Consider the following 26,719-nt stretch of genomic DNA (forward strand, 5'->3'; position numbering starts at 1 on the left):
TTGAGGTCTTCCCTTTACCTTCATTCTCTCTCTCTTTTTTCCCTGGCTCCTTCCCTTCCTCCCCCCTCCCCTTCATCTCTATCCTTAAAAAAACTTCTCTGTCATCCTTCAAGCCATTGTCCTTCATCTCTCTTCCTTTTCAAGCCACATTTCTACATTACTTTCTTCCATTCACTTCTGATTTAATCCAACTACAGAATAGCCTCAGATAGAAGCTTGAGGATTAGCTCACAGAATTCCCATTAACGCTAATGGAAAACCCCTAAGGCGGCATGCTGAAGAGAATGGGCTTTAGGTTTGTTAGTGGGGATTTTTAAGGACTTTTACCACATGTACTCCACTTGAATGGCACATGTCTCTTAACAGCTTAAAAAAATGTTACCTTAAAAAAAAAGTTCAGAAGAGGCCTGGGTTTGCAGTCAGAAGGCCTGGTTTCAATTCCATCCTTGCAATTTATTGTTTGTGTAACCTTGGGCAAACCTCTTCAGGTCTCTGAGCTCCAGTTTCCTCATCTATAAAATGAGGAGGGTTAGAGCAGATGATCTCAAAGGTCTCTTCTGGTTCTAAAATCCCATGATTCTGTCACTCACAGGCAACGGGTGTTTACATATTTCCTGACAGTCTTTAAACTGTGTTTAAATTGCTGCTGAAGGAACTCTTACTGTTGTAAGAAGCTGCCAAAATAAGATCTCCCTATGGAGAGTGAATACTTTTAGCAAGGAGTAATGGAAGCACATGCACATGAGTTCATCTTTCTGGCCCTCAGTTTCCCCAGTTGTAAAATGAAGAAGTTGAACCAGATGGCTTCTGAGATCTCTCTCAAAACTACCCTAATTGCTAAGAGGTTTGTAAAGAATGGCTGTATGATGTTGTACATATGATGACTAACTTTGATAGACTTAGCTCTTCTCAGCAACTCAAGGTAAGATGTCTCCAAAAGTCTCATGATGGAAAATGCTATCCACATCCAGAAAAAGAACTATGGAGTTTGAATGCAGATCAAAGCATGCTATTTGCTCTTTTTTTTCCCTTCTGTTTTGTTTTGTTTCTTTCTTGTGATTCCTCCTATTATTTCTAATTCTTCTTTACAACATGACTAATATGAAAATGTTTAATAGGAATGTATATGTAGAGCCTGTATCAGATTGCACACTGTCTTGGGGAGGGAGGGGGGAAAATTTAAAACTCAAAAGCTTATGGAAGTGATCGTTGAAACTAAAAATAAATTAATTAAAGAAAAGAATGGCTGTAAGAAAGGAGGCGAGGTGGTTGGAGAAAAGGGCAATAAAGAGGAGTAAAAAGAAGAGAAAGGAAGGAGGGAATGAAAAAAAAAGGAGAAAGTCAAAGAAACTGGATGCTGTGGTGGCATCCAAGCTTGATGTAAGCTCTGTTCTAAGACTTAACTGCTGTAGCTAAAGAGCCAGAATCCTAAGCTTTGCTTTGGTGACACCTCTGCTCTAGCAGAAAGGCTCTTTAAAAAAAACAAAACAAAACAAAAACAACTATCTGGTTTATATTTGACATCATCACCTCCTAGCTTAATGAATGACAGTGATGATTACTCTAAGTGACTTCTCACAGCTCAAGTTTTTACACACTATTCTTTGATTCATTCTGCTATTATTTTTTCCTAAAGGAAAAAAAAGACTAAAGCATAAAGGCAGATGGCACAGACGTTTTACAAGAGATCAGGTTGAGGCACAAACCTTCTCCTCTTTCCATAATTGCTTGGGGAGTTTTCTGGCAGAAAGACAGGTAAAAGCTGAAAGCTTACCACCGAGATTTAGGCTTTCATCAGAACAAGAACTAGCATGGCTTTATGTTTTTTAAGGACATTAGAAGCTGGTTTTCTGGGGCTTCATTCCTTTTGCCTAGACTCCCTTCTTTCCCAAAACCACCTGCAACTGTGGTTTGCAAATTAATTGCCTTTGACATCCCAAGGGGAAAAAAATGAAGTGGAAAATCGACAAAAACATCACATCACCTGCCATGACTACAGAAGAGGGAGAAAGAGAAGATCTAGTTTCTCTGAATCCTTTGAAAGCTCCATTCCAGGAAAATACAAGGATGCAGTATAGGTGCCATGTAAGTATTTGTCTCTTTAGCAAGATGACAAAGAAATGTCTTCTTGTTAATCACCTTCTGTCATGTAACCAAAATACTCATTACTTTTCTAGATTACCTAACTGGCGAACTTTGTTTCATGAAGGAAGGGTCTGATAGTGGATAAGGCCTTGGACTTGGAGGCAGAAAGACATAGGCTGAAATACTGCCTTCTGTACTTACAGAACATGTGACCCTGAGCAGCTCCCTTCACCTCTGTACCTCATTTTTACTCACTGGTAAAATCAAGAGGTTGGACTCCATGATTTCCTCTAGCTCTAAATCTATGCTCCTATGATTTAAAAATTAAGTTAAGATTTAATGTTAAAATCACTTAACATGCTGTTAGGTTACTCAGTTGGATAAAACATAGGGTCTGGAGTTTGGAAGACCTCAGTTCCAACACTTGCAAGCTCTGTGATCCTGGGCAAGTCACTTAATCTGTTTGCCTCAGTTTATTTAATTGTAAATGGGGATAATAACGACACAGGGTTGTTGTGAGGATCAAATGAGATAATATTTGTAAAGTGCTTTGCACAGTGCCTGAAAGATAGTGGGCACTCCAGTGATGCTTGCTCCCTTCCCCTTCTGCCTCCCACTCCCCAAATCTGACTTGCTTCTGAAAACTTTAGGTTATTTTAACTGACAATGTTTCTGAAACATGGGGTTGGGTTGGATGTGGAAGTCACAGTGCCTAGTGTAGGCCTTTCTTGGTTTTCTTATGTATATCTAAATGTAAAATCAGAGATCTTGTTTGTCCACTGTAGTTCTGGAGCTCAGAATTCTTTCTGAAATTTAATGGTGCTGAAATGGCTTGGGGTCACCTTGGAGGGCAATCCCAGGGATCTGCACTTATGAACATTTGTATCAATGATTTGGATAGCATAAGCACAAATGTGCTTGACAAATTTGTAGACTACTTGGAGCTGGGATGCAGAGGTGTGCTGGGTGTGTCAGCAGGGCCTGCAGGTGTGGTATTGCCTTCGATCCTTTCCAGGTAAATGACACCAAGCTTCTGCCACAGGCACACTCTTTTAAACACTCCTAAAGTTGGAAGATGGAGTTAGCATTTAAAAGATCTTGATAGGATAGAATAACAGGTAGACTCTAATTAAAAATGAATTTTAATAGGGATAATTGATCCAATCATTTATTAAATGCTAGCTGAACGCAAAGCAATGTGCTAGGATTACAAAGTAAAAGCTAAAATAGTCTTTTCCCTCAAGGTACTTAAATTCTACTATAGGGAATGGAAAGTCCTGTACTTGGGTTTAAAAAAATCAATTTCCCAAGTACATGAAGGCACAGGCATGGCACAGCTATATATGTGAAAAAATCTAGGGGTTTTGGTGTTTATAAGCTCCATGTAAATCAAGAATGACATTGTGGTTAAAAATGCTAATGTGATCTTGGGCTTCATTGAATGGAATAAATGTACAGAACAAAGAGGTGCTGTCCCACCTGACTTTGCTCTGGTCAGACTTAAAGGTGTAGCTAGAAATTTTGGAACCCCAAGGCAAACTGCACTAACTGTCCCTCAGATCAACTATGGCAGTGGGGGAGGAAGACACCCCAGGTACCACACACTATAGGGGAGAGACCCCTGGATGTCATCTCTGTAGTAGGAGATTTAGGCACCCCAAGAAAACACTACTTGGGGAGCAAAGGGTGAGGAGGGTGGGGCTGAAACTGAGAAAAATCATTTGGTGTATAACCATCGTGGTAAGAAAGTATACCATTCTACTTCAATTAAATATTCTTGCTAACTAGATTCTCTGCTGCTGAAAGTATCTTCCAAATGTAACTATATTTTAAAATATATAATCATTAAAATTAATATTTTAAAATTTCCATCCTCTAAATCTTGCTTCTATGGGACTAAGCCCCAGTTGCTCCACCTTGGTTACAGCTCTGATCAGACCACAGTTTGAGTATTATGTATAGATTTGGACACTATAATTTGGGAAGGACATTGACAAGGTATTGAGGGCAGAGGAGGGCAACCAGGATACTATCTGAGAATTAGTTGAATAAATAATTTTAGAAAAGAAAATTTAGGGGGAAAATAATAGAAGTCTTTAAATATTTGAAAGGCTGTCATGTAGAAAGGACATTAGACTCGTTCATGGTGACAATAAACAAAAGTAGGAATAACAGAAGTTGAGAAGAGGTAAATTTAAACTTGTAAGGAAAAAGTTCCAAATGAGTCATTACCCCAAATGGAATAAGTTGTCTTGGAAGGTAATAGGTTTAAGATGGGACAGCTAGATGGTTCAGTGGATAGAATACTGAGCTGGAATCAAGAAGACCTGAGTTCAAATCCTACCTTAGACACTTACTAGCTGCGTGACCTTGGGCAAGTCATTGTTTGCCTTAATCTGTTGGAGAAGGAAATGGTAAACCACTCCAGTATCTTTGTCAAGAAAACCCCATGGACAGAATGGTCCATGGGGTCCAGAAGAGTTGGACATGACTGAAAAACAACAAAGTTCACGATGGTGAATGGGGGAGATAACCATTTGGGATGTTGGTTCATTCGGGCTGGACTAGATAGTCTAGTTTGTTTCTGAGACTGAGTGTGAAAATAATTCCAGAAGTTTAAAGCAACTATTCTTTTCAAGGTACATCCTTCGAGAGTCTCATTAAAGCTATAAAATAAATGGTACTTAAAGATTTTAAGCCATTGTTCATGGCCTAATATTCCAAAGAATAGCACTGAAGAATTAGAATGGTAGAAAATTCAAGATAGTTATAATAAATCTTTTGTAATTTGATTTGAGCCAGTATTAGGATTTGGGGGGTTAGGTTTTTCATTTTTATGGATTTTTCTTTTAAATAACAATTTTTGTGTTAAAGAGAATCTGTTTTGATTAATACTCATTTAACCTCCTGAATTCTTTCAATAATCTTTTCCCTTTCATTTAACATAACAACTGCACGGCCAACAGGTTTACAAAGGACTTCAATGGCAGCAGTGGTTTAGATTCACTCATCCATCTGTCCTTTCAACAACCGTATGTCAAACACCTACTCTGTGCCAGGAACATGGGATATAGACAAAAATGAGACAGCACCTGCTCTCTAGGAACTTATATTCTATTGGATCCAATTAATATCAAGGAACTTATATTCTATTGGATCCAATTAATATCAAATCGTTCCCCAAAGTTAAAAATATAGAATATGTTAGTCATGTCTTTTTTTTTTCTTTTAAAGCAAATTGTAGCCCTATATTGGAGTTAAATAGAAGCTTGCTATTCCACCTTGATTCATTTTGGATTGCTTTTTTGGACAATTGACCCCTTCTCCTAAACTGTGAGAAATATTGACACTAATGTCTTTCTTTAACAAGTTTGTGTCAAGTAAATGCCTTTTAGTACTTTATGGCACTGAAAGTCTCATAAATCTTTTGCAATTCAAGGCCAACATTTTGCCCATATTTCTAGTGTATGTTTTTATAGGAAAAGAATTTAGAGGAATAAGGCCAACTCAGATTGACTAGATTACAGTCTAAAACAAGAAACCAGTGATGTTAATGAAGTTTGAAGAATCTGTGGCTTTTAGGGAATTCCCAATGTTCCCTGAGATACAAACAGAATGTCTGATTGTGGATATTTTATTTGAGTGTGTCCTACTCATCATAAGTTACATGAGAGTCTTGACTGTTTCTTTAACATTCCACATTTATTTCTGTATCTGAGCCTTTGATTATGCCAGTCTACAATCCCCCCTTCCTATATTGACCTAATCCTAACCATCCTTTATAGCTCAGTTCAAGTCCCATCTTTTCTATGGGGGCAAGGACTCTGGACCTAAAACAAGGCAGGGCATTTAGTAGGTGTTCAGGAACACTTTGAATCTTGAGTGGATCTGTGATCACAGCTACTCATGCAACTCTCAGATCACCCATGCCTACACTATTCTTGTTCATATTTCCCCCACAGATTCTCCACAGACAATCAATCAACTAATCAGCAAGTAGTACGTATTACCATGTGCCAGGCACTGTGTAAGGTGCTTAGGATACAAATGAAAAGAGTGAGATGCTTTCCTATTTGCAAGGAGCTTACATTCTAATGGGGGAGATAATAACCTCACAGAAAAATATATACAGCATAAATATGAAGGGAATGGGCATAAGGACTTACGTAAGCACCTACTATATGGCAGGCACGGTACTAAGTGCTTTAAAAAATGTTGTCTCATTTAATCCTTACAATAATCCTGTGAGGAAGCAGGAATCCTGCTATGAATCAAACACATGCAACTATATAAGGAGTAGTTAAATACAAGATAGTTTGAGAAGGATGGCATTAGTGATGGGGCATTGGGAGGGGGCAGGGAATCAGGAAAGGCTTCCTGTAAAAAGATCATGCTTGAGCTGCATTTTAAAGGAAGAGGATTCTGTGAAGTAGAAGCAAGGGAGAGTACATATGGAATGGCCAAGACAAACTATAGAGGTAGGAGATAGAGTGGAATGTATATGTGTATGTGTATATGTGTGTGTGAGAGAGACAGAGAGAGAGAGAGATAGACAGACAGATGGCTGGATCACAGAGTACAGAGAGGAATAATGTTCAATGACACCAGAAAGATAGAACAAGGCCATGGCTGTGTAAGGCTTTTGTAAGGGTGGGGCTTGATTGAGTAAATTAACCAAATCATCTTACTCCATTTAAGTAAATAATACCTAAACAAAATGAGGCCTGTCTCAATCAATAAATCAAACATCTGAGACTAAGTGGGAAAAATCAACTGGAGTGGCATTGCACAGAAGTATACTAAGACTGGTTAAAGAAATTTCTTTGAGCCCTACGGGTCATCTATAAAATAGCAAGCCAGTTTTAGCTGAGTGTTTAGAGTGAACACAAGCCAGGAGAGAACATTCTTACCCCCTCACACCCTTGACTGGAAGAGGACCTAAGGAATTTTTGAGTTATATAGGATTTTCTATCTTCCCATTGGTTTCCTAACAGTGTCTCTGAAACAGCTGACAGCAGTGTCTGTATTGGGAGCCAGGGTCAGACTGGGCATAGAGTCACAACTTTACCAAGAGCCCAGCAGAAAACTACCATCCTGGGAAACATGTTAAGGACTCTAGCAAAAGGACTTCCAGAAGCTGTGAGTTATGTCATTGTCACTTGTTCTAATCTCGAGTCCACTTTCTCCTGGACCCTTTAGTTACCAATGCAAGAGTGTATCACAGACTTGGGGAGATATTTTGTATTAATTGTTCTTGCTATTACACTAATAGTGTAATAGTAATAACTACTGTTAGTATTAGTAAATACCTCTTTCTAAAGGCTAATTGAGAGACAACTCCAAAAGACTCATGATGGAAAATGCTATCCACACCCAGAGAAAGAAATATGGAGTCTGAATGCAGATGGAAACATACTATTTGCTCTTCTTTTCCTTTGTTGTTTTGTTTTATTGCTTCATCCTCACTGTTCCTCCCATTAGTTCTAATTGTTCTTTACATCATGACTAATGGGAAAATATGCTTAATATGAATGTATAAGTAGAGGAGGAGAGAAGTGAGAGGGGAAGAAAATTTAAAACTCAAAATCTTATGGAAGTTAATGTTGAAAACTAAAAATAAATAAATTACTCATAAAAAAGAAAGCTAATTGAGTGTGACTGAATAATGATAATCAATAATTATAATGTAATTGGAATATAATAAATAAATGGAGGCTTATGAGTCATTAGAATGACTACCCCCTTCCCCTGGGACCCTGAAGCACCAAGAGTAACAGTGTTTGTTTTTTCTGTTTTGTTTTTTTAGGCATTTGGGGTTAAGTGACTTGTCCAGGGTCATATAGCTAGTAAGTGTCAAGTGTTTGGTCTGAGGCAGGATTTGAACTCAGGTCCTCCTGACTTCAGGGCTGGTGCTTTATCCATTGTGCCACCTAGCTGCCCAGAGTAACGGTGTTTTGAATCCCTGACTCCTCAGTACAAGAACCCATTGGGATGGTTACTGAACAGCCCGTGTTATACTTTAAAATTATATTGAGAAGTTTATATTTTATGCTGAAGTCAAAAAAAAGCCACTGAATTGGTTAAGTAGGGGGAAAATTCACCCAATAGGCTAATGGCGCTCCTCTAGTGTAGGTCATTTTAAAATTCAGGTCCTAATGCGGCATTTCCACTGCCCCACTCGTTATCCTTTACTTTGGATTTATGACTGGTCCACCTCCTTTTGACATACCTTATGCTACTTTTTGCCAATAGATAGATCATCATGGGACATAAGGCTGCTGCTTAATCACAGTTCTCCTTTGCCTTTGAGTTTCATTCTGTACTAGTTGAGAGAAAAACCCACATAAAATCCCAGGTCCTCAAAGAATTTATGTTCTCAGGAAAGTACACTATTTGAAGGCATACAACTGATAAGAGTTTAAAAAAAAATCCTGACTAGGATTGGTTGACTACACTGAAGTTCAGAGGTCTGCTTGAAGCATGTACGTGGTTCAGAGTTGATTTTTCTTATGGAAGGCACTGTTTTGTTACATCCAAGGGATGTAATATTGGTTAATAGATTAGCCAATTATTAGTACAACTGTGGAGAACCTTGAGAAAGAAAAACATTCTATGAATAAAAACTGCTTTTATATCTAGGCTCATACGGTTTTGTGCCACGTTTAATGATTTCAGACTCTTGCATTTTTTTTTACTGCCAGTTAAATTATTTAGTATTTTGCCCACAATTTCAAACAGAAATCATTGAAAACTGGATGACCAGAAAAGGCAACCCAGGGAGAAGGGACTTGAAACTTGATTTTATTTTCCCACTTTACATCTTTCAGGCTAATGGAAGATCAACAGACGGCAAAGAAATGGATATAGTTTAAAACCAACTGTGTGAGTATGAGATGGGAGAGATGTAGCTACTAAATAGTTTTGTGACATAGATACTTTTTTTTTTATTGAATTACAAACTCAACGTGAGACAATAGCGTTAATCTGACATGGGAAGTTAAGCAGTAAAGAGGAAGAGAGTAATTGAAAGCATGCAAAATCTTTTCTCTAAAATTTCTGTGAAGGGGAACCACCCCCACCCACCCCCACATCCCCACACCCACACCCCCCTCTGGAAATGATATAATTAATTGCTTGAGAATGAGGCAAAGAGCAGAGAAGGGGGATGGAGGGAAATTTTGTCTATAGGTTCCGATCTTGACTTTGTTACTAGCTGGCTATGAGACCCTGGACAAATCACTTAATCTCAGGCTCTTTGTGTGCAAAGTGAGGGGACTAGTTGAGCACTAAGGTGCCTTGAGATATGTTTCTTCTACCTGTTATTTTACATTGACTTTAGGCCTATTCTGTAGCCAACTGGCTAAAGAGAGAAAAGATAAAGATCAAATCAGTAATCTGATGCTTACTTGTTGGGCAGCTGGGTGGCACAGAGGAGAGAGTGCCTGCCCTCAAGTCAGGAAGACTCATCTTCCTGAGTTCAAATCTGGCCTCAGACACTGACTAGCTTTTTGGCTCTGGACAAGTCACTGAACCCTGTTTGCCTCAGTTTCCTCATCTGTAAAATGAATTGAAGAAGGAAATGGTTGCCAAGAAAACCCCAAATGGAGTCATGAAGAGTGGGCCACTACTGAATAACAACAAGCTTACTTGTTAGTAATGCTGGAAAAGTATTTGGACTGGGCTGTCTTTGTAACCCTAGTCCCTAGGACATAGACATTGGGACTGATCCTGTGGTTTCATTGATATGAGGAATTCCCTCTCCTAGCACAGGTCAGTATCTTTGCAGCTTGTAGTATTAGATAGTTGCCTAGAGCAGAGGCGTATGAGCCAGATGTGGCCCTCAGTATTCCCTAGTGCTGCTGAAACAGATTAAAATTCAATTGGGAAATATTTAACAACACAAATAAAAATACATGAAAACATGATGTTAAGGCAATATGCAACGCACACGGAGCCTTATGTAAGGTTTACTGGCTTTGTTTCTATTTGATTTTGATACTATTGGCCTAGAGCACCAAAGGGTTTCATACTTGTTCAGGGTCACAAAGCTGCTTTATGGTAGTGGCAGAAGGTAAACCTGAGGCCCCTTCCTGACTCTGAGGCCTATTACCAAGCTGCTTCAAAACCCTTTTTGATTGTTTGAAATTGTAGGCTAAACTGAACTTTTCAAAATTATTTGTGGATTTCATGTATCCATTTGTCCTTCTATTCCAGCTGTAGTAGTGATGGAGAAACACCTCTGTAGACCTTCCCAGAGCGCATTCTTACATTGTGTTTTTGACCTCAGTAGTTGTTTGGAGTAAGAGAACAACTAGTAAGTGGAATGGATTTTCAATTTGTTTTAAAATCTCATAGGGCAATGTGCTCTTTTACTGACATCATTTGGTTTTTCCTTGCAAAGCCATGTTGCACAGACTGCTGAATTTGAGTTCCTTATAGTTCTATCATGGTTCTGGTTCTCTCTTTGCCACTAGATAATTGGATTACATAGGACAAGTCACATAAGTCCCTGGGCTCAGTTTTCTCATCTGAAAATTGGAGACAGTAAGAAAAGACTTTATTATCTCCTACAGCTCTTGTGATTTTCAATGTCCAAGAGTTCTAGAAAGGATAAAGTGCTATGAAGTGTAAGCTATTTGTAATACTAGTTGATAAGATAACCAAGTTCTTGGCTTTTTTTCTTTTCTTGAATAGTTGTTTTTATCTAAGTCATAACCCACTTGACTTCTGCAAATACGCTTTTGGATGGGGAGCGACAGACTGAAACTCTGTCATTAAATGATATTTTATGTGACTGTTTTTGCTTGAGTGAGCAATAAATAAGTAAACATGGCTTGGCTGTCATTGTGGGGGAGCAGATAGTGTTGGCAAGCAGGAATAACAGAGAAGACATTTCCTTTTGGGAAGAAAAAAGTCTTCTGTTAGACAAATTGACAGAGCTGTGCACAGTGAGGGCATTTGAAAACAGCATCCATAAGCTACTGATGAGAGAACAGACTCTTTGTGCAGCCTGCGGGTAGGGGCCCACATGTGTGCTCACACATAGGTTGTCAACGCTCAGCAAGTGGCAAAGAATCTCTTTCCTTACCCTCTCTTTGCCTTCTGCAGACTTCTGTGGAAGGACAGTGAGGGAAATGGTACTTTCACTTTAAATGCTCTTAAATGATTTCCTTAATAAGTAATAAGGATATCACAGAGGCAACCCTTAAGAAAAGCAATATGCAGTAAATGAGTTCACTTATGATTTAGAAAATCATATTGCTTCTAAAAGTACCATCACCTTGGAAATAATTATTAAACAGAATGATTTCCATGGTGTATAAAGAATCATTTGGCACGAAATTCTTCAATACTCTTTCTACAATTCCCTCCCATCATGACTTAAAAATATGTCTTGGGGGGGGGTAAAGGCTTAACAACTACAATAAGAAGTTATTTGGCCTAGGTAAAATAATGTTAGATAAGTATGTTAGTTGCCAGAAAACAAGATTTAGGGAAGGAAGAAAGATTGAAATGCTCTCACACTTTATGTGTGTGTGTGTGTGTGTGTGTGTGTATACATACATACATACATACATACATATATATATATATATTCAGTTTCATTTGCATATTTCATTAATGCTAGGTTTACTAGAGTAAATTTGAATGGACCAGAAGATCCTGGCTCCAGATCTGGAAGGAATGTCAGAGGCCATCTAGTCCAATTTCCTCCACAACCTGGGCCTGAAATTGAGGTCCAAGGAGAAGAAATGCCCTGGCCAACATCACACAGGTAGTATACAGCGGGCCTCAGTCCATGGGCTGCACAAGGAGTCCTTTCTCTAGTCAGTATGGATGCTGTTATCAGGTACCCTCTTTTTGTATAGTTCTGTCAATATGTCTAAATGAAAAAATGTTTTTTTTCTTCCCAAATAGAATCATGCCAAACGTAGGAGATGCTTTTTTTTCTTCCTCCAAGAATAACTCTTTAAGCCATTAACTGAGGCATTAAAAAAATTGTAATCTGAATGGGCATAGGAAACACCCATTTTGGGAAGCAGGGGTTAAGTGACTTGCCCAAGGTAGAGAGGTAGGATTTCAGCTGGTATTAGTTAGCTCAGTTTGGCTCAAGAGCCAGTGTTCTATCCGTTGTACAAATGTAAAGCTACTTCCCAAGAGAAGTGGATAAATTTAATATAGTTACATTTTCAAAACATTCATCAGAAATCCTTTTATTGACTATTCTTACCCCTATTTCTGTCCTCTGACCCCAGAGCCAGTATTCTTTCCATTTCTTTCATGTTGCTTTCTAAAAGAATTGGGTACAAGTCAGTCCCCATGCTCCACTTTCACCTAAGCTCTCAAAAATAGGAGACAAAAACTATTTTCTCTATTTGCAGCCACTGGAATCATTCCTTCCCCCACAACTCTACTCTTCTGCCTCACTATGGCTTGGAGTTGACCTTCAGTTCTTAAAGAAGGCAACTGGGGCGGCATAGTAGCTAAAGTATTAGCCTTGGAGTCAGGAAGACTTGAGTTCAAATCTAGTCTTGACACTAACTAGTTGTTTGCCCTTGGGCAAATCACTTAAACTCTTCTACCTCAGTTTTCTCATCTGTAAAATGGGGATGATAATAACAGCACCTGCCTCCCAGGGTTGTTATAAGGATTGAATGAAATAATATTTGTCAAGTTTGTTGCAAACGTTAAAGTGGATATAAATGCTAATTATTATTATTGTTGTTGTCATTGTATTGTTGTTGTTATATCAACAAAGTCAGTCAACAAGTATTTATTAAGTGTTTACTGTGGGACAGACAGCATGTAAAATCTCTTGTAGATTCTACCAAACTGAAAAGACTTCACGTATGGATTGGGTAATGGACTGAATGTCTGCTGTTCAAGGACCAGCCTAGCTAAGTTTTGGGAAGTCTCTTTGTCAAAAGGTTGTTGTTCTTTTTCCAGTCAAAATAATTCTTTATTTTTTTTCTTTGAAAAAATGTTTATTTAATATCTTCGCCCAATTACATGTAAAATAATTTTTAATATTTAAAAATAAATTTGAGTTCCAAATTCTCCCCTCAAAACAATTCTTTAAACTATTGACTGAGGCATAAAAGGATTGTAATCTATACTGGTGGAGGAACTGCCCGCACTGGGGAACCACAGATCCTTCAGGTGCCAAAGTATTGTGGTAACTTCAGTTTCTTCCCTTTCATCTTTTTCTACAGCAGAAATTGTACTTTTACTTTAAACACTTTCTAATGATTTTCTTAATAAGCAATTATGACATCATGGACGCAACACTTAAAAAAGCAATATGCTTTATCATAAAAGGGCCTAGTCTTACACAGAGTATGTCTTACTTAGGCACTCAATACATATTAATTGAATGAATAAAAAAACTCTGAAAAAAATTGCTTTGGCAACTAGGGGAAGTGGGAGATGGGTTGGGTAGTGGGATTCTCATGCTTAAAGCTGATTTTAGGCTCAGAGAGAATCTGCGATTCTATTAAATACAGTTAACATTAAGTCAGAAAGCAAATAAATCAAAGCAAGTATAGTGGTAATTAATTTTCCAGTTCAGCTCTTAATTTGCTCCTACTTAAATGAAATGCTCTTAAATTCTCATTCACCTGATAATAGCTGAGGGGTTCACAAGGTTAATTTAGAACTTACATCATGAGAGATGGCATCTTATGGTGAAAAAAGCCCTGGACTTTGAGCCATGGGACTATAGATCTTGAGAAGAAAAAAAACTTAAAGGCTATCTAGCCAACCTCATTTTACAGAAGAGGAAACTGAAGCCTACAGATGTTGAATGACTTACCCAAGGTCACACAACTGGTAAGTAGCAGAGACAAACTCTGGTCCTCTGACTCTACATCTAGCCCTTTATCCTCTGTCCCTTGATGACTCACAAAACCTGAAGTTGAATCTCAATTAGTCCAATAAGAGTAGGCAAATCATTACCTCTTTGAACCTCAATTTTTCAGCAATAAAATGGGAAATACTACTTCTTGTACTACCCTCTTTTTAGTGCTCTTGAAAGGTAAGCACTTTCATAAGCTAAACAGAGGCTATATAAAAATGAACTCTCATCAGTGATATGCTGGTAAAAGGCAATTGGCTTTCAAAACAAAAAGTATGTATGACACATTTTAAAGTTTAATCTGCATTATTATTAACATTTTCTTCTCTCTTAAGTCTAGACAATGAACAAAGCAATAAATCAACCCCTGATTTGTAGTGTGTGTTGATTTCTGAGGTACAAATGCTCACACAGAAAATTTAACAATGAGCTCTCTTGAACCAGTATGAGCTGGCACCAAATAAATAGTCATTATTAAAATACTTCTCTACCCTTGTATACTTTTTGTTGGTCATATTTCTCTAGTAGGAGGAGATGAGGACGTCAATAGAGAAAGGTTGAAAAGCACATTTTGTCAGGATATTGGAACAGATAATTGCCACAAAGATCAAGGTTAAAGAACATGGAATGTGGATAGCTCTAAGGGGGAATTTTAACTGCTATACAGGCATTGGTAAAAGAAGAGACCTTCAGCATGACAAAAGAAGAGTAGGAGTGGTTCAGGACAAATAAGATATATAATAAGAAGTAAATGAATATGGTGGGAGGAAAGATAGCTAAAAGGAGAAATCAGGATTAAGCCCCACTAAATCTTGAAGACATTGAGACCTGTGCACAGGAAAGAGAAACAAAAACAAAAACACAAAAACCAATTTAGGAAAAAGTAAAAAGCATTTCCCTCTTTTCATAGATGAGCACTTCTTTCAGGGAATAAGTAGGACCTGAAGCTAATTTATGTATTTTCTGTGCTTTCCTCTGAGCTTCAAGGAGTGATAAAAACAGCACATTGTAGCAGACAGGGTTTAGGCAGGAGACTAATGGATGAAAAACACAAATGAATCACTTTAGTATTTTTGATTTACAAAGAAAGTACTTTCCTCACAACAATCCTATGGGGAAGGGTAGCACAAGTGCTACCATCCCATTTTACACGTGAGAAAGCTGAGGATCAGAGAAATAAAGTGACTTACCCAATGTCACACAGCTAGTGAGTGGTGGAATAATTAAGGCCCAGTTGTTTCAAGTTTAGCACATGCTTTCACTTCAGCATTCTGAGCTTGTACTGGTCTGATCAGCCACAGTCTAACATTGTACATTAACCCCCAACACAGCGATGTCACTTTTTTTCCTTTTCAAGAATGAAGGACAACAACCAACTAACCAGCCAACTTTCACAATTAATAGGCGTGCACGGGAGTGTGCACATGAGGAAATTCTTTATAAATGCATGGGAACTGTCATAAGAAAGAGTTCTTTTTGGGTGGCTCATGGAATAGAGATGCACTAATTGAGTGACATCTGAATTATAGCTCAAATGTCTGATTAGATTACTTAGACTTTATAAGTGCCAGCTCCTTAATGTGTAGATTATATAGATTTCATTTTCTAGTACCTTTTCCCCTGGAATCACAAAATCACAGAAAAGACCAGGGTGTTATATATATATGATGACAATGTTCAGGGTGAGAGTTATCACCAAGTCCATAAGAGTTGTGCTTCATCCCCCTTCCATTAATGAATGTACAGATGACGATTTGTATGGGCTATATGTTTTTTCCCACCTCAGACGCATCCAAGTCTTGTCTAGCCTTCCCAAGGGCTTCAAAGCTTAGAACAGAGCTTCAAGCCAGTCTGGCCACACAGCTTGTTGTCAAAGAGGTGGACCATGGGGTGTAGGTGATGAAGTCACCTTTGTATTCCTTTCACTAATTTCATCTTGTACCTCCTACTGTCCTACTCCAAGATACAGTCAAACCCTTAATGTCTAGTGGAAGAAGACGACATCCTAATTTCCGGCCCTACTCAGTCCTTATGGCTACTTTTAATATCAGGAGCCCTAGGCAATCCAGGCTCTATCTGGACCCAGCCACGAATGTTGGTCCTGGGAATGAGGGGCACAAGAAGACACTGATCAGAGACCCTGGGAAAGAGTCAAAAAAGAGAGAACTAGTAGAATGCAATGGAAGCCTTACAAGAGGGTATGGACAGAGACATGGGGAGAACACTGCTGTAAGGTAAGAGACAGTACACTGGAACAGCAGTAACTCTTCTTAAGCCTTTGAGACCACATTTATTGCACAAACAAACATATGTGCACAAATATGCCCAGGAATGGTTTAGTTTTTGATTTTTCCTTTTCAGAAATGAGTCTTGTTTTGCTCAGAAATAACTTTTGTGGTTTTTGCCTCTGAATTCCCCTTTAAAGCAAAAATGTGCATCTGGACCCATCAATGTCAGGAATGAATTCAGTCATCTGCGGAGGTCCAGGCCAAAATTTTGTCTGCTGAACGAAGAGGTTACATCCTCTTTGACCAGTGGGCCTGCTGTTGAGCACTCACCCTCTGACAATCCTCCTGCCAAGGCAGAATGGTTGTCAAAAATGATTATCTGGTTACCACCCTAAAACATAATATAAGATGTTGCAGAAATCATTGGCAGCGGCCAACCCTGACTACTTTTGACCCAACACCTTAGTTTGTGTTGGTACAAGATGATGGAACTCCCAGTATCCAATCACCTGAGGCTTCATCAAGTACACCTTTAATCCTGAGTCTTTCTGATTGAGTAATAATTTACTTAGGTTCATCAACATACTTTTTTTCAAGTGCACAGAAGATTCTAGATGAGTTCTAGTGATGAATAGAGATAATTAATGAAATTGTCATAGCAAATAATGCAACATTCTGGCTCTGGACCTCTCCTCGCTCATTTATTATTTCTCTCAGGTTCCTGTAGAATGTTACTCCCATCTAAGTTACCAGGGATTTAGTTATAAGGTACGTCTATTTAAGACATGGTAGATTTTCTTTTGGGAACCCATGTGTTACATAAACAAACACACAGACTTCTAATGTGTTCATACAGTAACTCACGGCTCCATTTCTGTAGTGGGCTCAGGTGTCACAGTAACCAGTTAAGCTCCTTTTATGGCCTCAGTGGCTAAGAACTACCAATAAAAAAAATACAGTTTAATAGTCACCACCTGGATGTAGTATAGTGGGAAAGGAGAGGTCCTTTTTTTTTTTAATGAGATCAGATGCTTTTAAATAAAATAATACTGAAATGAATATGCCTTCTATCATAATAAAATAAAACCTGCAACACTCAGAAACAAAATTCCTTTATCATTTCCTTAGCTCTTGTTTTCTGGTCCCCCTATTTGGTTCTACTGAGTTCCGAGTAAGTCTTTTCTATCCAGAGAATGAAAAAACATTGACATTTTGTGAAAGAAAACATATGGTCAAGGGTTCAGGTGTGCCAAAGCATAGTACCTTTAAGGTGATCATTATTTAATTAATTTATTTTTAAGCCCCTGTAGCTCCTCCTCCCCAATTAGAGAAAAAACAAAACAAAACAACTATTGTTATAACAAAGAAGCACAGTCAAGCAAAACAGACCCACACATTTAGGTGACCTCTTCTTTTTCTTTTTTCTTTTTTTTCAAATCAAAGACGGAATTGAGGGATTGGCATTATTAACTCTTGTTAACAGGTATGAGCTGTATTTGTAGAATTTTGAAAGACCTTCCCACATACACTATACTCTGATAATCCTTTCACCCTAGGTTTGACACTGTGATTAAAGTGGGCAGTGAGGGTGAAAGGACTCAGAGAGGGAAGGGGAGATGAGTTGTGGGGGAAGCAGAGCTTTAGACTGAGAAGCAATGTTTCGGTACCAACATCTCTTTTAGAAGAAGGGAACTATTTAAAAAAATGAAAATGATCCCAAACAAAAATTCCAGATATTAAGATCATTTGGACCAACAGAATATTTCATCAGCACAAGTGGGTGTTGGACTATTCAAGAGTCAAAGTTTGCCTTTGTCCAAGTGCATCCCAGGCACTAGGTTTCTAAGTCACGTCTTCCAGTCTGGAGTCCTATGAATTTGCCTCACCAGCTTTGTGAGGTAATCAGTCAACCCCAGCTTTGAGCTGATCCCCACTTTGTTCCCTTGTTCCTTACCAGTGCTGCTCTGAATGGTCCTCACGGTGGTGGTTGTTCGGGGTGGGGATGAAGACCTCAGGGACACACATTCATCATCCTGGGAACAGCCCTTCTCAATTGCCCTCACATAGCTATGGCTCCTCATGCGGAAACATCCTGGCATTGGCAGGTCCAGAGCTTCTACAGCTTGAGATTCCAGTTCACTGAATACAGACTCACACACAGACTCAAACTGACCATTGACTTCCATCTCGCTCACCTGCAGGAGGAGAGAGTATTTTCTTTAATTTAGGAAGTACAAGAGGGCCGAGACATCCATTCAAATTCTACTCCAATACCACTTTGTGGTGTGGGACTGACCCTAGATCCTCTAAGTCCATGCCATCAGAAAGCCAGCTCTAGCAGGTTCTACCATCTGGAAAGGTTGTGAGTGTGGGTTTGCAGTACCAAGCTAAGTGACATTTAGAGAAGCTGCTCGAACAATACAGTTGTCTACCAACTGATGAACATTTTTGGCCACATCAACCCATGAAGACTGTCAACTAAGGTTCAGAGGGAGTGTAGACTATGTCTGTGGGGATGTTGGGGTGCTTGGGTGCTTATGGTTGGGTGCTTGTACTTGGGCCCCAATTTCTCCCTAGCCTCAGAAACACTGTCCCTTGATAATCATTTAAGATCAATTGAGCCCCAATAAGGGCCAAAAACCTAAATTAATCCTTTTCTCTCTGAGTGAACTAAAAACACCCCTTCCTGTGTCAAGCAAATTCTAGGACCAGATAGAGCTGATCAGTATTCTTCCTGTTTGTTATTACTGGGCCCAGGATGTCTGGGACCAGATGCTGTCTTGAATAATGGGATTTTTCTTATCTTGAGTTTCAATTGAGAACTAACCTCTCCTTAACCACTCCCTCATCCCACCCTGATTCACCTAGTTAGCATATTGGGCACATGTTTTATTGTATTTTATCCTATATAAAGTTTAACTGTACCTCTCTAAGGTTGCAGGATCCTTTAAGAATCCTTGCCCGCTGAAAAGCGTAACAATAAATCTTTGCCACCTTGAATTAAAGAATGCTTGAGTCTGTGAATTCCTTCCAGATGGCCCATCCTGTACTCTAGTCTTTGAGCGGTCACAACCTCTCAACCCGCAACAGGGAGAGGACTAATGAAATTATAGATCCCTTAAATAGTGAAATGAAAGCATGGAAGAATGTAAAAGGGAGAGAGGATGAAGGGGAAAGGAGAGGAAGAAAAAAGAGGAGGAGGAAGGGATTGAGGAAAGAATAGGAGAGAAAGGAGGTGAGGGAGAGATAGATACAAGGGATATTTAATGCTAGTTGATTCTGTACTGTATGCTTTTGGTAAATAGTAGGTATACAGCACAATTGCTGGCATAGCGATTTTCATAGGGAGAATCATGAAAAACAAAGTTATGGTAAGTTAAAAGTTTTAAATATAATATGCTCCTTGAAGCAGCAGTGAGGATGGAGGGTGAGGGAAGTCAGGCTTTGAAATGGGGCCCAGCAAGATATTTTGTGTGACCTTCATATGGCATTTTCTTGTCTATAGACACACATATTCAGGAAGGCGGAGGCATTTGCATATATCTTCAACTTGACTTTCTTGGTGAATGAGAATAGATGACAAGACCTGAGCCCTTGAATTTATTATGCAAACTTGTTGTTTGTCCTTCATTCTTTGCTTATTTATTTTTGGTGAGGCAGTTGGAGTTAAGTGACTTGCCTGGGGTGACACAAGTAGTGAGTGTTATGTGTATGAGGCTGGATTTGAACTCAGGACCTCCTGACTGCAGGGCTGGTGCTCTATCCACTGCGCCACCTAGCTGCCCCACTTTCTATCTATCTATCTATCTATCTATCTATCTATCTATCTATCTATCTATCTATCTATCTATTTGTTTATTTTGGTGATTTGTCTTTCATTCTTGAAGAGGACTAGTGACATCAGTAGGCTGATGTCTTTACTCGAAAGTGAATTGGGTTTAAGTGAGGCAGGGCTGTGCAAAGTCATCAGCCTCACTCTTTACTCCAGGGTCATTTGAGACCAATGGCAAGACATAGATCAGGATGACTGGAGAAGAGCCCAGATATAGTGGGAAAACTTGCCCTTTTTAAGCTAAGGTCTTTCCCAGGTCTCAATTTACCTGAGGCAACACTCATTCAGTCATTTAAGGCTAGGTAAGAAATGAAGCAAAAGATGGCTCAGTTTGCCTACTCAAAAAAAAAAAATCAAACTGGGAGGGGAAGACCCTCCAAGTACAATTGCTATCTACACTCTTTCTGAGCTATCAAAACCCAAACAATGATCAAGTGAGGCTTAGGCTGGGACCTATTATTGGTCAATCAGTGAGAGCCAGAGTGATTTAGGTTTAAGGCATGGTCAAGTAGCTCTATCTGAATACCAATGGGCTTTATCAAAGTCTGATTTTCCAGTGCTCTATTTCAAGAAATCATAAATGAAACTACATGGGAGAGAAGGGTTACTTGTCCCAGTTTTTTTTTCAAATGCTAGAATATATAAGTGAGGAAAAGAAAAAAAAGGCCAAAGTCTCCCCCTCATCTGGGGTCATCTCTAGTCATGCTGATCTATGTCTTGCCGTTAGACTCAGATGACCCTGGAGTAGAGAGTTAAGCTGGTGACTTTGCATAGCTCTACCTCACTTAAATCCAATTTACTTGCAAATCAAGACATCTTCTTCCTGAAGTCATTGGTCCTCTTCTGGAAGAAAGGACAAACAACACCAAACAATGCAAACTTTGGAAAACCTTCGATTCTGAATATTTAGTACACTCCCCTTGAAAGAGGGAAAAAGAGGGAAGACCACCCTTGGAGGTCTTCAGGTAAGGCTGGATGACCTTGGGCATGTTATAGTGGAGATTCCTTCGTGTATGGGTTGGGAATGGAACTGTTGCTGAAGTTCTTTCCAACTCTCAAATTCTAGGATTTTGTGAAAAGCGGAGGTAACCATTTTCATTCTTTAAAGGAAGGAACATAATTAAATACCTCTTCATAGAAAAAGACTGAACCCTGAGTGATCCTGTGATCCCAGATATTGTTCTTCTCTCCCTCTGCCAACTATTTGAGAATCCTCAGATTCTGGTTCCTTGTTAAATAGCACAGCACACACATTTTGTCATCTCCAGGTATGGGAGGTATTTGATTTGGACAAGTCACCATTTAGAGGAAGGGACTTACTTTGTGTTTGGGGGCTATAGGTATATCTTATTTTTAAAATTTATTATTTATTATTATTATTATTATTTTTGGTGAGGCAATCGGGATTAAGTGACTTGCCTAGGGTCACATAGCTAGTGAGTATCATGTATCTGAGGCTGTTTTTGAACTCAGGTCCTCCTTATAGGCATGTATTATTAATTGCAATATTTTCATACCCTGGAATAAAACTTTTCTCACTCCAGTTTCTTATAATGTGTTTTCTGATCTTTCATTTGCTTCCTCCAGATTTCTTTCTTAGGTTTTCATTGTTTGGTGCCTTCTGTAATCACAAAATCATAAAGTTTCTCAGTATGCGATTTCCTCTTACCCCCTTAAACTGAAGGCACAGGTATACCTACTGCTCAAGTAGTTCTCAGTGGCCTTGGGGCAGATGAAATAAAGGGTTCTCCTCCTACCCCCCTCCCCCAACTCCCTTGGCCAGTCCAGGATATATATCCTTGAAAGTTCTGATACTAAACATTGTAGGAAGAAACAAAAACAGCTTTTAATTGGAAAATGGTGGATGTTACATAACACTTTTTTTCACTAGCATCTATTCTTTTCACTTCACAAGCTAACATTTCTTGTTTTTGACAGACAAGAAAACACTAGAAAATAAAGCACTAAACCAGGGCCTAGTTTGGTTTGGACCATGGCCAGAGATGACTACCCAAATATTTAGTCCAAATAAATTCTTTTGTTTGGATAAAAGTTATAGTGTGTTAGTGAGTATGTGTATGTGTTTTGGTCATTTGCTAAACAGTGTATTTTCAGAAACATTTTATTTTTATGAGGTATTGATGTAGAAAACAAATAATCAGTTATTCTAGACCAATTTCTTGACTTATGATTCCTCAGAGTAGTTGGATACTGGTATGCCAAAGAAAATAGAATAAAATGCAATTGAATGCTATACTGCTATTGCTGGTAGTAAATTTGTAATATTTTAAGGATAAGTGTTGAGGATCTATCATCCTAGAAACCCAGCTACTTATTAATGTGCCTACTGGGTGCCCAGCATAATTTTAGGCATAAGGACTTTCACAGGGCAATCATCCTCCCAATGCTTAATGGAGATGTCACAACTAAGAAGGAAAACAATAAAATCATTTATAAAGTCGTTGGTTTGTTTGAAAACTAAATATGACTGTAAGAATCATTTACCATCTGGGGTGCATTTAGGATGGGCCCTTTTCCTCTATATTATTTGTGGCACAAATGATTATGTGATTGCATTGTAGAGCCTGTCAAGGTCCAACTTCACATACACTATGTATCTCAACAACATCATTTCCTTGATGTCTCATTAACATGTTACCTGAGGGGAAAATACTGCCCATAGTAAGGTCAGGAATAATAGCTTATGAGATTATAGCAGTAGATGGTATGGCTAATGTGTCCTAGGGGAAATTGCCTATTTTTCTTTATGGGGAAAAAAAAATCCAATGCTCTAAATATAGTAATGTAGTCAGAGTTGAGTCATATAAATGCAAAAATGTTTTCTGAGTAAAATTTCCTAAAATTGCTGATGTATTTTGCAGGTATGCCAACTAGGTTTAGACAGCTTTAGATTATGTCTGCCCATTATGTTGTACCTACTAAAAATATTTAAATGACATTAATATTTTACTATACATAGAAAACAAAAACAAAATATACTTATAAATTGCCTCCATATTATACTGAAAGTTTGGTATAGCTTGGAAGGAGATGTTATCCATCAAGCTAACGATAGACAAGACAAAATATCTTGGCTAATGTTAGTTGGTTAGTATAAATGGAGCCTTATTGAATAAATAGATAATGTTACAATATTTTAGTTCAGCAAATCCTATAATACATGAATAAGGCAGCTTATGTAGGCACCTTGCCTATGAAGGCTTTCTTGGCTCTTTTCTCCACTGCTGTTCTTGGGTCCTTTCTGTTGTCCTCCTAGCTTTGCCTCATGATCCCTTGTTTGGATGCTCCCATCTCAGATGACAGGGGGACACAGCGAGGGAACTGTGCAGTCTCACTGAAACTAATTTGCTTTTAAAGGATCTGCTTTCAGTGCTGAGTTGCTACCAGTCCATCACCTACTTCTCTCTCTCTCTCTCTCTCTCTCTCTCTCTCTCTCTCTCTCTCTCTCTCTCTCTCTCTCTCTCTCTCTCTCATTTGTCTGTCTCCACCCTCCCCCAACTCTCTCCTTCTTCCCCATCTTCCTTCGTTCCCCTTCCTCATTACTTTGTCCTCACTCTGAATCTGTATTGACTTTCAGTGGCTCTAATTTCTTATCTCATGAAAGAGAAAAGTAAGGCATCCTTAATATTGTATCCCTAACTGTTGTTAGATCAGCTCACTCATCGTATCCCAACACATTCTGTTCATTTTAAACTTGGTTTATGCCCTTTCTCTGGTCTGGAATTCCTTTCACCTTCTTTTCCCAATCCAAATTCTACCTGTCCTTCAAAGCTCATATTGAGTCATCCCCCACCCCAACAATGCCCTCTCTGATTATTCTCGTCTGCATTGATCTTTCTACTTTTTGAAGTCCAATGCACTATTATTTGTCCTGAACTTTTGAGGGGAGGGTCTTATTTCTATTGTGTTTTCTATTATCCCTTAATGGTTTCCCATACACAACTTTTCTGCCCCCAACTAGATTGTAAATGTGTTGAGGACAAGGAATGTGACAGGCACTTCTCTTGTATTTTTCCCAGTTCCCAGGTTTATGTATTAGTATTGCGCCTATGGAAGGCATTCAATAATTCCTTATTGAATTTTAATTGTCTTTCTCAACATGTTCAAAAATTATTCTTTTGCAAAGAGGTACCTGAAATAAGAAGCAGGTCAAAGAGAAATAAGTGTTCATTTTTTGTATGAGAATTTAAAGTATAATTTAAATTAGTGGTATACATTGAAATTCTAGGTTAGTAAGCAAAATTTGGGAGGGAGGTAGATGGCTCAGTGGATAGAGTGCTGGGCCTGGAGTCAGAAAGACTTGAGTTCAAATGGAGCCTCAGACACTTACTAGCTGTGTGACCCTAGGCAAGTCGATTAAACCCTGTTTGCCTCATTCTACTGGAGAAGGAAATGGCAAACCACTCCAGTATCTTTGCCAAGAAAACTCCCATGGAAAGTATGGTTTGTGGGTCAAGAAGAATCAGACATGACTGAATAACACCAACAAAGCAAAATTTTGAAAAAGGGTCTTGTTTTATCCCATTGCCCCAGAGGTGACCTCTTCACAGATCCTGCAACATTGTAGGGAGTTATCTGGGAAGAAAATGGAGCCCTTCCCTGAGCCTCCAGCTCACCTGGCTGATTGTGCTCATGGCTCTCATGTAGCTCTCATTCCTAGAGCGGAATTTTGGTGAAGTGAGAAGTCCTGCAGGATCCAGGCTATCCAAGCTCCTATTGATCGAGACTTCGCTCACCGCCCTCAGGTAACTGTGGCTCCGGATCTGGAGTTTTGGGGAGTGTTCATTGGATATCCTGGAAAAGAACAATGGGAAAGGTATATTTGGTCATTTCCCCAAATGTATGAAGTAACAAGGTCTGGCAAGGCGATTATTTAGGCAGCCTAGTAAATGGTGGCTGGAGTTACAGAAGTTCTGTCCTTTGGCCACCATATCCATTCTGGAGGAGGGCTACTTCTAAAGGGTGAACAGGGCCAGGACATCTCAGAGGACAGACAAGGATCCGCCAGGGGTACTGTGAGGCAGTCTCCATGCTTGTACTTTTCCAGTGGGTGGAGGATAGCTCTACCTGGCTTCCCCAAGAATTCTGCCTCATGGCCTGAAATCGTGGAAATTAATCTAGTGTTCTTTTCTCCATCTGATTTCACGTGTTTACTTTTTTTTCCTGTACCTATTTTTTCTTCCTTTCTGTCACTCATTATGGGGCTTTCAAGCACCGGAAGTAGTCAAGCGGGAATGGATTTTCAACTATCTCTATGTTTCATTAAAGAGGCAATTGAAAATGCACAGATGGATGGATTTCTGACCTTAGCATCAGGAAGGCCTGTATTCAAGCTCTGCCTCTAACACACATGATGTGACTAGAGGTAAAAAACTGAACTGAGTTCAGTGCTCCTGGCAACTCTAAAATGATAAGTCACAGATAGCTGCTGAAAAGCATTGGTGAGCAGATTTTTCACTTCAAAAAGAAGTTCACTATGCCAATGAAATCGGAGGTCTGGACTAAACCTCTTCACCCTTCAAATAAAAGCAAAATATTTCATTTATTTGGAAATAGAACTTAATAAATAAATGATATTTTATTTTTTTCCAGTTACATGGAAACACAATTTTAAACATTCATTTAAAAGAATTTTTGAGTTCCAAGTTTTCTCTCTCTCACCTCCCCCCTTCCTGAGACAGTAAGCAATTTGATATAGGTTTATATGTGTTCAATCATGATAAATGTATTACCATATTAGTCATGTTGTGAAAGAAGACATAGAGTCAAAACAAAAAAGAACCCACAAAAATATAGAAAGCGAAAAATGGCATGCTTTGATCCGCATTCAGACTCCATCAGTTCTTTCTCTGGAGGTGGATAGCATGCTTCATCATAAGTCCTGTGGAATTGTCTTCAATCATTGTATTGCTAAGAATAGCTAAGAAATTCACAGTTGATCATCGCACAGTATTGCTGCTACTATGTATAATGTTCTCCTGGTTCTGCTTACTTCACTTTGCTTCTGTTCATGTAAGTGTTTTCAGATTTTTCTGAAACCTGCCTGCTCATCGTGAAACAGAATTTGATGGATAAAATGCACACCACTAAATCTTTCTTAAAGTTCTTACCCACAATACGCAAATGCCAATCCCAAAACATCAGAAACAGGTATACTTAGTTTTATAAAAATCAAAAATAAAAAAAAAATCCATGTATTTCACAACACCTCAAGAAGAAAATCAACTTCCATGTTAAAGATACCAGCCAAGCCAGTCAAATCCCAGCTGTTGGCAGTAAACATATTGCTGATACTAATATTAATATCTGGAGAATGAACATATAATCTCAGATTTAGAGCTGTATGGAATCTTAAAGGCCATTTAGTCTAACCTTTTCATTTTACAAAGGAGGAAACTGAGGACTGACTCACTCAAGGTTTACGAAGGTAGAGATGGGATATGAATCTAGGACATTTGATTCCAGAGCTGATAACTTCTTGACAGTTCCATAATAACACTGTGACAATATCAGTCTCATTTTAAAAATAATTTCAGCTGAACATAAGAACTGCTTTACTGCGTTAGGGAGTGTTTAGTGAGATAAGCATAGTACTGATTTCTTATGATTCTGTCTTTGGCAATTAAGGATATGTTCTTCCAGTATTCTCAACTTCTATTTAATAAGTGTTTAAACCACAACCACATCATATTCCCAAAG

At 38.7% G+C, this 26,719-nt stretch overlaps 1 protein-coding gene across 9 annotated transcripts in view; it reads right to left on the minus strand.

The window, feature by feature from the left end:
* Window positions 1–26,719, minus strand: part of DLGAP1 (DLG associated protein 1) — a 1,123,488-nt gene that overhangs the window by 213,256 nt on the left and 883,513 nt on the right. For all 9 annotated transcript variants that reach the window (XM_078153489.1, XM_078153491.1, XM_078153488.1 and 6 more), the window contains 2 exons: window positions 24,637–24,814; window positions 18,122–18,362 (listed from right to left, as the gene is read on the minus strand). In XM_078153489.1, coding sequence (XP_078009615.1) covers window positions 18,122–18,362; window positions 24,637–24,814 — 419 coding nt within the window. The remainder of the gene's footprint in view (window positions 1–18,121; window positions 18,363–24,636; window positions 24,815–26,719) is intronic.

Source organism: Phascolarctos cinereus, unplaced genomic scaffold (assembly GCF_003287225.1).
Source record: "Phascolarctos cinereus isolate Bilbo 61053 unplaced genomic scaffold, phaCin_HiC Scaffold_4;HRSCAF=312, whole genome shotgun sequence".
Taxonomy (NCBI): domain Eukaryota; kingdom Metazoa; phylum Chordata; class Mammalia; order Diprotodontia; family Phascolarctidae; genus Phascolarctos; species Phascolarctos cinereus.